This window comes from Emydura macquarii, unplaced genomic scaffold (genome assembly GCF_026122565.2).
Source record: "Emydura macquarii macquarii isolate MOO-44397 ecotype Brisbane River unplaced genomic scaffold, CSIRO-AGI_Emac_v2 contig_2422, whole genome shotgun sequence".
Classification (NCBI taxonomy): Eukaryota; Metazoa; Chordata; order Testudines; family Chelidae; genus Emydura; species Emydura macquarii.
In genome coordinates, this window is record NW_027132559.1 from 21,037,284 (window position 1) to 21,051,067 (window position 13,784).

At 40.7% G+C, this 13,784-nt stretch overlaps 1 protein-coding gene across 1 annotated transcript in view; it reads right to left on the bottom strand.

The window, feature by feature from the left end:
• Window positions 1-12,541: 12,541 nt before the first annotated feature.
• ABCB5 (ATP binding cassette subfamily B member 5) overlaps window positions 12,542-13,784 on the bottom strand; it is a 48,286-nt gene continuing 47,043 nt past the window's right edge. Inside the window, exon 28 of the mRNA XM_067561665.1 lies at window positions 12,542-13,176. Within this exon, the coding sequence (XP_067417766.1) occupies window positions 12,979-13,176 (198 nt within the window). The 3' untranslated portion in view covers window positions 12,542-12,978. The remainder of the gene's footprint in view (window positions 13,177-13,784) is intronic.

Consider the following 13,784-nt stretch of genomic DNA (forward strand, 5'->3'; position numbering starts at 1 on the left):
TCCAGTCCTCGACTCCACATTTCAACGCCTTCTCCCTTACCCTGGCACAGAACTTTCTTGTCTTCCCTTTTCAGGCCAAGGGCTAGAAGCCAGCTCTTGCTTATTGCCTACCGCGGCCTTGATCTGAAATGTAAATATTTTAGGATCTCTCCGGTGGCTCTCTTTCAAAGTTTCCTTGGCCCCTTTTTGGCCATCCCCACCTGGCTAGATAATAATTAATGCGCGGGGCAATTCGCGCTGAGCAATTGCAACTCTTCAGGCTGGAGCAATGTTCCCCGGCCCTTAACACCCATTGCACAGGCCCAGTTTAACCCGCGCGCTCTCTTTGATCTAGGACCGGGTCGATGCGGAAGGAGGCGAGGTAGCCGCCCGCGGACTTGACCTGTTTCTGTTCTGCTTCCCTCCCTGCTGGGTTCATTGCCCCGCGCTGCCGCGTGGCTTGGGGTGGTGGGTTTTTTTTTGGCGTCTCCGCCTCCTCCCTCCAGATCTGAGCCTGGCTTTTCTGCGCCAGGCGAGCACCCTTCGCCCCAGGCCGAGCCTGCCTTCCCCTGAGCAAGCAGGCTCAGAGCGCCACCCTGCGCTTTTCCCCGGCCGGGACCACAGGGCAATCAATGGTGGACGCTTCCCAGATGTGATTTCCCCTGGCGCTCCGTGCGGCCGCTCGGTCGGGGGCTGGGGAGAGCCAGGCTCGCCATGGATCGGAGGGAGGGAGGGAGGAAGGAGGGCCGTGGGAAGCGGCCAGGCCTTTGAGGATCTTATGCCCCGGCTCCTTTCTGGTTATTTCTCCCTCAGCTGCAGCTAGGTTTTGGCGGAGGAAATCCTGGGCCTGATGGGGGTAATTAATGGGGCCAGAGTCCCCCGGCGAGGTTTGGCCTGAGTAGGCACCGCAGGGCCGGCTAGGAGCTGCGCGTCTGCCCTGCTCCGCTGTGCTGAGCCGCAGGAGGAGGGGTACGGGCTGACCCTGGCCCCACTGAAGTCAAAGCGGAGGGCGGCTTTCGGTAGGCTGGGAGAGGGTCCCTCGGCCAGTCGCTCTCCCGCCGGGCCGGGGAGGCGTGGGCAAGCGGGCTCGCTTCCCCTGCTGGAGTTTCTCCGACGGGCCCGTTGCGTCCTGCCGTCCCCGGCGGGGTCGGGGAGCGGTGCTGCCAGGCGTCGCCCCGTCTTCTCGCCGGCCGGCCCCGGACACTTGACCGCAGACAATCGCGGGGCGGGGCGGGGCGGGGCGGCCCACCCCAGTGCTCTGGGCGAGCGGCTTTACAATCAGGGATTGTTGCCCGGGCCGGCGGCACGGCTTCCCTGTACCTGTGGCCCTGAGCAGAGGGGCTAGGGGCCCGCCTGTTCTCACCGCCATCTCCCACGCTGGACGGGCTCTTCGCGCTAGGAAAGTGACGAGCCTCCCGCAGGTTCTTATTCATCCCGAACCCGTTTGGGGCCTAAGGAGCCCGCAGGCTCTGCTGGCTGGCATTTACCTGTCCCCTGGGTTTGTGTGCGCGCACGTAGACGAGGACAGCCCTCAGGCAAACTCTTGTAAGCGGTAACCACTGCGCTTGCTGCTGGGAAGATGCAGAGCCAGCTTCTCTGCTTGCAGTTTGGTTGTAGCCCTGTTGGTCCCAGCAAATGTAGAGAGAGAAGGTGGGTGAGGTAACACCTGGTATTGGATCATCTTCTGCTGGTGAATGAGACACGCTGTAGAGCCCCCCCCCCCCTCCCCCTCCAGAGCTCTGCTTCAGGTCAACCCGGTTATGATCTACTTTCGGATGTCATTTTCTAGGCTATCATGCATGGCTTGCCAAGATTCAGGCACCATAACGCGCAGTAGTTTGTCGTGGTAACACTCTGCTGTATTGGTGTATTATACACACCCCTAGATCTAGACTCAATATATTGACACGCTGCCGCGTTTCCTGCTGCAAGCAAGCAAATAACGAACTCACCTGCGTTAAAAGTCACATGAAGAATGTGTCTGAAATACAGGAAATCAAAGCAATGCCGAAGTTCGACTGCCATTCCTTAACTCGCGCCATTGTGCCTTGGCATTACCACATATAATAGGTAACATCAACGCCTTGCAGTATTAAGCACAGAGGGGTGAGTTTAAATTGAATTTCTTTCTTTGCTGACACCTTCTAATGGGCCTCAGAAGGTGAATAATTATGCGGTAACACTTCATGGGTTGTAGGAGTGGGAATTCCCACTGAGCTGTCACCACTGAACAGAAGCCCCTTGGTACACTCGATGCTAAATGAGGCTTCACAAGTAACAGCCACAAGTAGCTTTCAACTCTCTCTCTTACTGGAGATCATAGTCAATTCCCTCCCTTCCCCTTAGGAAGTCTTCTTTACTCCCCCTTCCCCCCTCCACTAAGGTTTATTAGCGACTTTTTTACTTTTGCGTTATCCTCATTAGAGCTTTTAATTTTTAAGCCTTAGAAGGAGCCGCGGTTTAAAAATTCATTCTCTGTAGAGGAGACCTTGCTCGTAGACTAGCTGCACTGATCTCTTTGCCAGAGAGATTCAGCCTCTGGCAAACAAGTCCCAGTGGGTTTGCCTTAAAAATCTGATCCCAGAATTTATGTTCCCCTAAGTATAAACAATCACTCCTTGCAATCTGGTAGATGAAGCGCTGGGATTGCTGTGAAGGAGGAAGCAATCAGCTAACAATATTTAGCGATTTTAGCCTCTCAGCTGATTATTCTGACTTTCTGAGCAAGACGGAGGGCTGTAGGAAGAAGAGCGGGTGTGCGGGCGTTTTCGTTTAACACCAAGACAAGTAAAACATGCTTTTGTCACAAATCAAAGCACCATCAAAATATGAGACTCTTGAAAACGTTGGCGGCACCAAAGCAGTATTTTGAAAATTGCTTTTATTTAGGGTTTTTTTCAGAGCTCTTTCAAAACTGGGTTGGAAAGAATTGGCAGTATGCTATGCGCTTTGGATTCTGCTTTTAACAATTTAAGCACTTACTTTTACCACTAGATCATAACATTTTCAAAACGGCACTGGGGAGATTTAAATCCCAAAGGAATACTTCAAAGCGCTTTACAGTTTGTTTTTAAACAAATTCTTTTGACACTAGGCAGGAAGAGTATTTTCTCGAGCTAGTGCTGTGTGTACTATTCTTGTTGCCTTACATTATTCCACACGTAATTCAGCTCACTAGCTCCATGGTTTTAGAAAGCTTTCGTACTTTAATCAAATAGTAGAACTTGCTATTAAATTCGTATAATTCCATTAGCAACTGCTTTGAAAGGGACTAAATAATGAGAATCAACATTACATTGATTTCGCCCAAGACTCTAACAATGCTATGGGCTGCTCTGGTTTACATTGTAGGGGAAATTAAATCTCCCATAGACCAATGGTAGAACCCAGAATTTCCACAGATTACAAATGTTAATTTACTGTTGATGGAGCAGGACTGCAAAGTTGGGCTCACAGTGAAGAGGTAATGACCAGCAAAGAAACTGTTTTCAGACTGCAGTTGATGTACCTAGTTAAACTGAACCAAAATGTAGTGCCTTCACTTACCCAAAAGCCACTATCAGATTTTGAACTACTTCAAGGAAGAAGCTTTTGTACCTACCATTTGCCCATTCTTACTCCCTTACATAGATGTTCCGTCCTGTATATTTCTTCCTATGCCTTTAACCACCACCTTTTCCTCTAAGCCTTCAATGTCAGTTGCAATAATTAGGAATATTGAAAGTAAGTGAATATTTTTAATAATGCTTTGACCAGATTATCTAACCACATATTTTTTTAACCAATTCTCCCTTGTCAGAAATTAATTATAATTGCCATATCATTGCAGTACCATCTCCTCTGAGACAGTTAAACAAACCATGCCTTTTGCCTGTATAACTTTAGAAGGATAATCTCTTTTCTCTCTTCACTCATTTTTAAATACATATACCATGAAATTGTTGGAAGATATACAGGATTTTGTTGCTTTTTTTCTATTGAGTTGGACAATTAAAGTGGGATTTCTCTTTTTGGATAAGTTGTTACCTGAGTAAGAGTGGCAGTACATGAGACACAATTTAGCAAGCTTAGCTGTTTGCTAGGTATGCTTACTTTGTTTAATAATAGTTTTATTATTTTCATCACTTGGAGTCTGGTCTTGCAACTCTTAATGTGTTTACATATATTGACGGGGTCTGAGTTTTTGTGGCTAACTCCCTTATGTTGAAAGGAAGGAAGCTTAATAAATGAAAAATACTTTCCAAATACATTTTAAAAAATTAACTAGTCATCAGTAATGTTGAAGGCAATGGATTATTTATGGTCACCTATACAGTTATCTTCTAGGCTCAGTGCAAACACAGGTCCCTTTCTTTACAAGGACTCCAGAGCAATTTGTGGCTGGAGGGGTCAGTATCACCCAAGCTGTCATTGCTTGTTCTACACATCTGCAAGTGCCTTTTGAACTGCATTCTTTGGAAAACAGCCAATATGACCTCTGGCCACCATTAGGAGCAACTCAGTGATATGATAGGTCCAGTGCACCAAATACAGGTGTGAGAGTTAGGAACGCCTATATTCTAATCACACCTCTGACATTGTCTCTAATATGCCAGCCATTAAAGTGAACCACCTCTCATCCTCAGTTTTCCAATCTGCAAAATGAGGTTAATATTAGCTATCAACTTCAGTTACATTGAAGTGTTTGCAAAGTGCTCTCAAACAACATTCAAAAGTCTGCCACAATACACAGTACACCTTTGCCAGTCAGAAGTACAAAAGCCCAGAGAGTATTTATAAAGATGGGCCTTATGCAACTTTTTCAGATGTTGGCAGCTAACACATGAATCCCAATACAATAAGTTTGCCCACACTCAGAATTACCCCAAGAATCTTCATGCAAACATAAACTCAATCCATAGGGCAGCAGTTAGTGATGATATGTTGTCCTGGGTAACAGGAGAGGCTATATTATTCTGCTAGGCATAACACACAGAGAAAAAGGCAAAGCTACAGATTTTTCTACTGCATCTCTCAATGAGATTTTAATAAAAGTTGAAAGCTAAAGAGTAAAATGTAATTTGTCAGAACCGACATCTTTCTATTTTCTAGTAGTATTTAATTTTGATTTCATTATTTGGCAGGTGAAAAGACTAGTTTGTCTGTAATGTAGTTGTTGGCTTTTCACCGAAATGATAATGGGAGAATTAAGAGGTTTTAAAAAAGGGAAATCAGAGAATACTGAAGTTGGCACATCACTTGGTGGACAGAGAGCGCATTGCTTTCAGTGGTGTAATAGTTGGTGACTTTCTTTTACTGCTTTAAGGTTTTACTTTGTGTAGTACCTTTACACTGTGTACACATTATTCAGTAAAATTTCTGGAGAGAAAATTGTCTGAGAAAAAGAAGGCCTATACCAACAAAGCAATATTATAAATGCCTTCTGATTAGTTTATGATGTTTGTACTTGAACAGAAGGGACCTGAGAGTAATATTGGCACTAACAGGCACATTTTCAGCACAAAGATTTAGCCACATGTTGATAGGAATCATGACATGGGTAAATCCCTTTTCTGATATCGTGCCCTTAAAGACTCTTGGTAGTTAGAACCTCCACATAAAGTTATGTGGAAGTTATAACTAATACACTTCTAATAATTTAAGTGACAAAACTGGTTTCTGCCTTTTTATAGGCCAAGTTTTAGGGTCCTTATACAGGCAAACTCTCTGACTTCACTAGGAATTTGCCTGAGTAAAGACCAGGTTGAAAACACAGTACAACCTCATGGTTTGTCTAAGCTCTGCAGATCACAATAAGAGATACAAGTGACCAAAATGAGCAAGATGCTTGTACCCTTCCCCAAAAAGAAACAAAGCATTTGGAAAGTGTATGGTAAATCTAGCACTGCTACTGGAAATTATGTAGGTGCATTGTGAGGCAATATATAAAAAGCAAAGCTCTTAAAAGCAGCATTCCCTGGGCAGCTTTTGTCAAGACATATGTAAGGATATGGTCTGAAGTTTCTGAACTGGGCATACAGGCCAAGATTTTTTTTTAAATAAATATTTTTGGGTGCCCAATTTGAGACACCTTAACTGGCCCTGACTTTCAGAAAGTGCTGAGCAACTACTAGATGAAATATCAGATCTTTTAAATGTGTGTCGGGGCAAGTACACAAAAATTGAGGCAAATAAAATCAGTCTTTTCTGAAAATCTTGGCCACAGAGTTATAGCCATGCAAATAACACTAATGTGATATAAGTGGTTAAAGCACTGTTTATCTGTTTGAAAATACTGAGCTACCTGAAAATGTATTAAGATAAATTTATTTTTTCTATTACATGTTTATAGTTAAAACAAAAATAGCTACTAAATTCTAACACATCTATAAAATTCAAAAAAGTTAAATGATATTTGGAATAAAAAAAACTTGCCTCATAATCAATTAGCTATTTAAAAAAAAATATGTATAACAATTCTAAGCAAACATATCACTTGGCTTATTTTAATTACAGACATCAAAGAAAAGTATGCTTCTAAAAATAAAGACATCAGTTTGATTTCACAACTTTCACCAGTAATCAGAATTTCATTAATTCAGTCTTTAAATTTTATTAGTAGTACTTCACTTGGCTGTCACTTTCCTACTGTTTGTAGATTAAGTATGGAACTAGAAATTGCCCATATAAAAGTAACCAGGTGTTTCTTATGATCATATCTGGATTCTGAAGATATCCAGAACAACCAACCACCTTCTGTCTTGCCAAGTTAGAGCTGCTATGGATTACTGAACATTTCCTGCTATGATTCTTCTTGGCTCCCTCAGTCTTCCATCACTCAAATTCACTTGAGTTTAAACATTTTAAATTATTTACAAAACAGAAAAGGTGTAATAAATATGATGCAGAATATATGGCAACAGCATATACGTTCATAGTGTCTTTTACTGCTCTGATTTGATACATAGAAAACTATATGTTCCAATCACATTTAGTCCTATGTATAGGCTGCTCATAGGAGACTTGTTTTTACACAGAGCCTGTTTGTACACACTTTGTAATTTTATTTCAGTTAACATTAAAATATTCCTCCATTGTAAGGTAATACCTTGGAATAAAATTCCGTTGCTGTTAGAGACGCAAAATACATAATCAATGAAGGCTACATCTTTCTTGCTCTGTTAAATGCCCTGCAGCTAAGCTAATTCCACAATTAGGGGATTTGTACAGAAGCTCCATAAACTGTTAAAAGTCAGACAATTGTCAGTTTACTGTACTTTCAGCTTTCAAAGACATGGGGATACAAACTCACTTTAACACAACAGTATGATCTGTAACATTCTTATAAATGTTATTTAAGGCACAATTGTTAAAACAAAATGTACACAATGGGGGTAAAATAGTGTTAGGCCCTATTCTCTAAAAAGGGCATAAACAGTGCTAGGCCACCCTCCTTCCTGGTTTAGTAAGTGAGGTTTGGAAGTTAATTGTAGCAATAACCCAAAAAGGAAAGAAATACAACTCTACTACTACCAATCTGAGTAGAAATACTATACAAGAAACCTTTATTCTGGAATAGATCCCCAGGCTGCAATAAATATGCTGATCAATTTCCCTTTGTAGACAAGGCCTTATACACTTTCAAATATTTTATCCTGTTTCTGGGGAAGTATCTAGCACAGCGTGAGTGACACTGCCAACTAATCTAGTGGTGACACTTGTCCATGCGGGAAACCTAGATATTAAACTGGTCTAGTGGTGATGCACTGCACTGCAACCACTGGGAATACTGCAGAGACAGAATAAGAAGAATACTGCAGAGGCAGAAGGAGACTCAGCAGACTCCTTCAGCTTTGCAACCATTCCTTGTAAAAGATCATGATCAAGGTGCATCAACTTCTGTCAGATTTATAGTGGGTTTTTCTTCTAAAAACAGGAGGGGCTGTGGAAATCTACAGGGTTCAGATGGCGAGTCAAGTTGGCCAGGAAGAACTAAGTTAGGAAAGCAACACTGAAACTACATAGATGTTTAAAGAAAAGTGATATCTTTTGGCCATGTTGCAAGGTCCAGCTATTGACAACTGTTCTGAAAACATATAATTATTTATAGTGATAGTGCCTGAATTTATTAGATAAAGCAGGTATTTTTATGACAATAAAAAAATCTTAAAATTTTGCTATATGTGTGAAATTCATCTGAAAATGCTTTGTACTTGTACAGAATCTTCCTGACAAGATTCTCAAAGCTCATTGAATCCTATTTTTCAAATGGGGAAACTTAGGTTACGTCTACACTAGAAAGGCTTTGCTGATGCAGCTCTACATATATAATGTAATACATACTTATAGATTCAAAGATTTATTAGGACACTGCGAGTATAGGGTGACTAAATAGCAAGTGTAAAAAATCAGGACACTTTTTTCAGGGAGGGAGGGAAGGAGAGAGGTATAGCTGCATTATACAAGACAAAGCCCCTAACATTGGGACAGTCCCAATACTATCAGGAGGTCTGGTCACCCTATGCAAATTACAATTCCAGCACACACAGGCATGCTAACCTCCAGGCCCTATCAACAACATACAAGACAGCAACCTCACACTAAGATAAAGATATAGCACCATCTACTGGTGGAGCTGATGTCTACACTCATCATTATAGCTATACTGGGAAAGCCCACTTCCAGAGGTGCATTTTATAACAGTGTAAGGGGATCTTTTGTTGGAATAGGTAAACTGTTTCCTTGAACGACATAAGCTATGCCATCAAAAGGATTCTTTTGTCGTTATAGCTGTGTCAACATTGTTATTTTTGTCAGCATAATTATGTTGGTCTGGGTTGTGGATTTTTTTCTGATTGATATAGCTATGCCAATAAAATTTTGCAGTGTAGACCTGGCCTAAGCCAAAGAGGCTTAGTAACTTGCCCAAGGCACACAGGACATTTGTGGTAGGGGTGGACTACAGATATCCTGACTCCTTCCTATGCTCTGACCAAAGGAGCATCCTGTCTCCTCAACAATACACAGGCTATTGTTTTGCCTGTTAACAACACCATGGTAGTGCTCAAAACTCCCAATCACCGTTGAGGTGCCCTTGTGGTAGGTGCTCAGGTAGACACAGGACATGTCAACACTAGGAAAAAAGGTGTATTTTTACAACATGAGAGCTAACATGCTGTAAAACCCTGGTGTAGACAGCACGAGTTGTAATTTTTCCCCTCATTGTAGCTGGTTGAGAGGAACCCTAGGTTCATCTTGACTAGCTTAATGAAGGTAAAAGTACATCCTGGCCTGTTTACAATAGAACTTTATTACATTAGATATTTCATTGTAAAAATCACCCTTTTCTTAGTGTAGACATACATACAGCCCTCGCCCTGAAGAGAGTGAAACGAGACAAAGTAAGGGATATGACAAGACAGAGGAGGGTTAGAGGTAATGAAAACATAACCCCAGGAAGGTTAGCTATTGCACAACTTGAGGCTTCCAAATCACTGAAAGTATGTGTGCGTTGGGATTTTAAAAATAAATAAAACCAGGGATTTTCAACTTCTGATCCACCCATACGTTACTCGTTGTGGGTGTCACAGTAGAAGTGGATCTGTCTGAGAAGATAACGGCTTTATAGCTTAAGTCAGAGAATTCTCCATGCACGTGAAGCAGTATGGAAAGAACTATGACAACTCTCGTGGCAGAAGGAGAAAAATGGGCATTCAGTGGTGAAATAATTGGTGGAAGGAAGGGGCTGGTGAGGAGGGAGGGGTAATATGATAAGGCAAGCACTTGTCACTGATGCAGAAGATCCTAAATAAGTTTCCATAGTTCAGATCTACTGTACAAATAAATAAATAAAAAGCTGTGTTGTATCCATCTCATTACAATTCTAAACATTTTAATTTGTGTTGCATATGTCTCTTTGAAAATCTTATATATTGCAATATTTTTAAACCAATTAGTATATGTATAATTTTAAACTGGACAAGGAATTTATTCATGAAGCAATAATTTAGGAAATGGTTTTTATGGGAACAAAAAAGGAGGAATGATGCATCAGTGTGAGGGCTGCCACTGGATTATGATTAAAACTGATGAAAATAAAGGTAACAGTAATGATTCATCAATGAAGCTTTCTCCAGCCACAGTTTGTAAAAATCTAGGATCAGAGACTGCTGAAGACAATCTGCTGCACTGAGCAAAACTTCCTTGTGTCACATCCATTATCATAGGCTTAGAGCGGCAGATTTAGCCTCACCACTCCTCATGATGGAGGGACAGCTGGGCCAAATTTGAATGAGTGGTGGTGTGACCCAGCCCACTGGGACAATTCACTGAGGGTTGTGCTGGATTCTTTTGAGGAAAATTTAAAAAAATCAAGATTAAAAAAAAAAAAAATAGATAGGATCTTGGTCTAGAAGATATGCTCTAATTCGAACAGGAATTAATTCATGAAAGCCCTATGGCCTGTGTTATATAGGAGTTCAGATTAGATTATCATAGTGGTCTCTTCTGGTTTTATAATCCGTGAAGATAAACCATGGTAATGAAGAAAAGCGGCATGATAAGAGTAGCATTACAAAATTATGTGTTATCTCAAATGCAAGAGACTGAACTTCTAATGTACTACTCTGAATAAACTGGAACATACTTGGTCCAATTCTGGGGGGTCCCATAATCAGAGCTGGTTGGGAAATTATTCTCCTCTCCCCAAATATTTTTCATAAAAATTGTTTGTTTAATTTTCATCCAAATATTTATTTAGCCTTTTTTGTTTTTGATGAAAACCTGAAACATTTTGAAAATTGAATTTTTTTGTGTAAATTTTGTTTAGTTGAAAAGCCTTTTTTAGTCAAATAGAGGATAAGATTGGCTATTTTGAGAAAGCGATATAGATTATGTCTAAGGCTATGTCTTCGCTGTGCCATAGTGTGGACTACAGTGATATGATCTTCAGAGCACATCTCTTTCAAACAGGACTATATCAGCGTGAACGAGGTATCTTTTAGTTCGCGCCAGTAACGGCCATATGGGACAATTAGAGCACAATTCTTTGGTGTGCTCTGCAATTCACACCACCATAGTCCACCCTGTAGGCCAGTGTAGAGAAGCTCTGTCTTATTTACACATTTCATGCTGTGTACAGGGAAATTTATACAATGATGGATTTATGGAGTGTCCTTAATCCATGAAGTATCTTTAATCCAGATTGTTTTCAAATGTTAATATTTGCATTTTATATATACTATACATGTGAATGTATCTGCACTGTTCTGCATTCTACACCATTCTGGATTAAGGACACTTCATTATATTAAGTGATATAATAGGGTATACTGTATATCTATCCATATCTGAGGAAGCTGTAGCTGCTGCTTTAGTCACTCCACCTATAGGTAGAAATAAATCGTTTAGTGGGATTGGTTTGAGTTATGCTAGGTTTTGCATAGCAGAATCCAAATTAGTTATGCTTTGGGCTAAGACCTTTGGGAGATAAATTTACCCCAAACTTGGAACACACTTGGCACACGCAGTTTGGAAGCATCCCATATATCATAACCTGTGTATTGAAGCCAAGATTACACTACATTTAAGTGCCTTCTTTGAAAAAAAAAGTGCACAGATAATGTGAGGATTTAGCCTTCAGCATTTTAAAGAAAACTTCTAAACCTCTGACAGCTTTTAAAATTAGTTTATAATTTCCTAACCCCCTTAAAAGAATTGTAAGAACTGATTAAATATAAAATGTCTCTTGGAATTGACATTTTAACAACATTATGGGCCACTCTTAAAAGTGACTGCTAAAGATAAAACATCTTGTTTTAAAGGAGAATTATAAGCACTTGATTTTTTCATATTGCTGGAGAATTCGTTTGAGGACTGGAGGACTAGTAGGATTATGACATCACAAGAGATGGAAACTTGAGCAAACTGAGAAGGACAGGATTTTTGTTCACACTCATTTAACTCAAATACTTGACAAACACTTGGGAGAAAAGTTTTGGAATATCCAGTACCCTTCCACCATCAGCTGTGAGCTGAGAACATGCCTAATTCAATTCTCTAGTCCTTCAGGACTCCACAAAAACAGTGAAATCAAGATATTGTCTTATTGTTTCCTTGTGTTCCCATGTCTTTCTATATCCATTTGTTGTCTCTGATCTTATACTGGGATTGTAAGATCTTTGGGGCAGGGATGGTTTCTTTGTTCTGTGTTTGTTCAGCCCATGACTAGCACTCCTAAGTGCTATGGTAATACAAAAAATAATAGGATGCAATATTTCTAATGTAGAAAAGAAGCAGAAGGAAAACTTAAATACCATAAAACTCAGTGGCAGTTCTGGAAATAATACAGCTAACAGGGATTCTGTAACAGTTTAAATTGGGATTGAAGGGTTAGTGGATTAGTAACTAATTTAAACTCAAGATGTGTTATGTAATGAAACCTGACCATGGAGCCAAACTTTTTACAAGTTTTGGGTTCTTTGATTAGGTCAGGCCCATCACTAGTTTCAACAGTAGCGAACAAGTAAATGTAATGATTTAAACCAATTTATATATTAAAAAAAAGCAACCAAGAAGAACTCTAACATTGATTTCAAATGATATGTAATTAAGATTTTTATATCTACATCTCTATATAGCTGCTAAAGCAAAGAGTTCCTGTCCAGTTGCATATTTTATGGAGCGGGAAGAGGGAACAGAGTAACCACCTGAGGGAAATACTGAAACATGCTCTGCAACTAACATGAGAAATAGATGTTTTCCCATGTTCCCATTTGACTCAGTATTAAACCTCAGCCTATGCTTAACTTCTCCAACATGGATTTCCCACAAAGGGCATCTTTCTACTCCAAAGGCAAGAACACTGAGAAAGTTAAACTACTCCAGGTCCTGAGAAGCTTGTGTGTATCCAAGAAGAAGAGTTGCTGGCAAACCTACAAGGTCAGATCACATCCTCCGCTTACTAACTACTCTTTTTCCTGACAGCTCAATTCTAAAGAAGGCCTCAAGCTATCCCTTGTTTTAGAGCTGTGTTTGTGCATTTACTAAATTAAAATATGCTTCGCGCTTTGCCATTAGTTGGTGATGCGTTCCTTGTTCTATTATTTTTCCATTGTTAATAACAACAATGACATCTGCGTTCTGTACTGTGGACAGCCTGTGAGCAATTACAATACAGGTCCTTCCTTTCCGTGCCTGGTCCAGGGCCTGTTGTACCACCTAGGGAAAAATACAAAAAACATTACGGACTTTGTTTTAAAACCTTTGCAAAACTGTTGCCCCTACACTGGCAAAATTTGGACCTGTAATCACCAACAATGCACTTTACTTTAACCTTGTTAAATGCACAGGATAAAACATAGTTCCCTAACCTAGGAAATACCCATATTTCCTCCCCACCTGCCCAGGTCCAAACAAGTAAAAAATATATTCTCAATGTTTCAACATGGTTAATTCTGTAGTATAGACAGGGCCATGGCAAAATGCATGTGGATTTTCCTCCAAAATCAGTGTAGAAAGGGTGGTGTCTGCCCAAAATTGGAAGAAGATTTTAACAATGTTCTGTCCTATTTGGCCATTAGGGCACTTAGGACCATACTCTGTCAACACTGATTTCAATGAAGCTACTTGTGGAGTAAGGTGCTATTCAGTGAGAATCAGGATATGAACATTTGGCCTTTAGCTTTTGAAGTGGCCTGCTGTGGCTGTGCCAAGGTCTAGGGAGAACCCATGCAATCCCATCCTGTTCTGGAGGATCTCCCACGACTGTGCTGGATTTCCAGTGTTTTATCTCACACCACTACAATCACTACTTTTAAGATTATTTT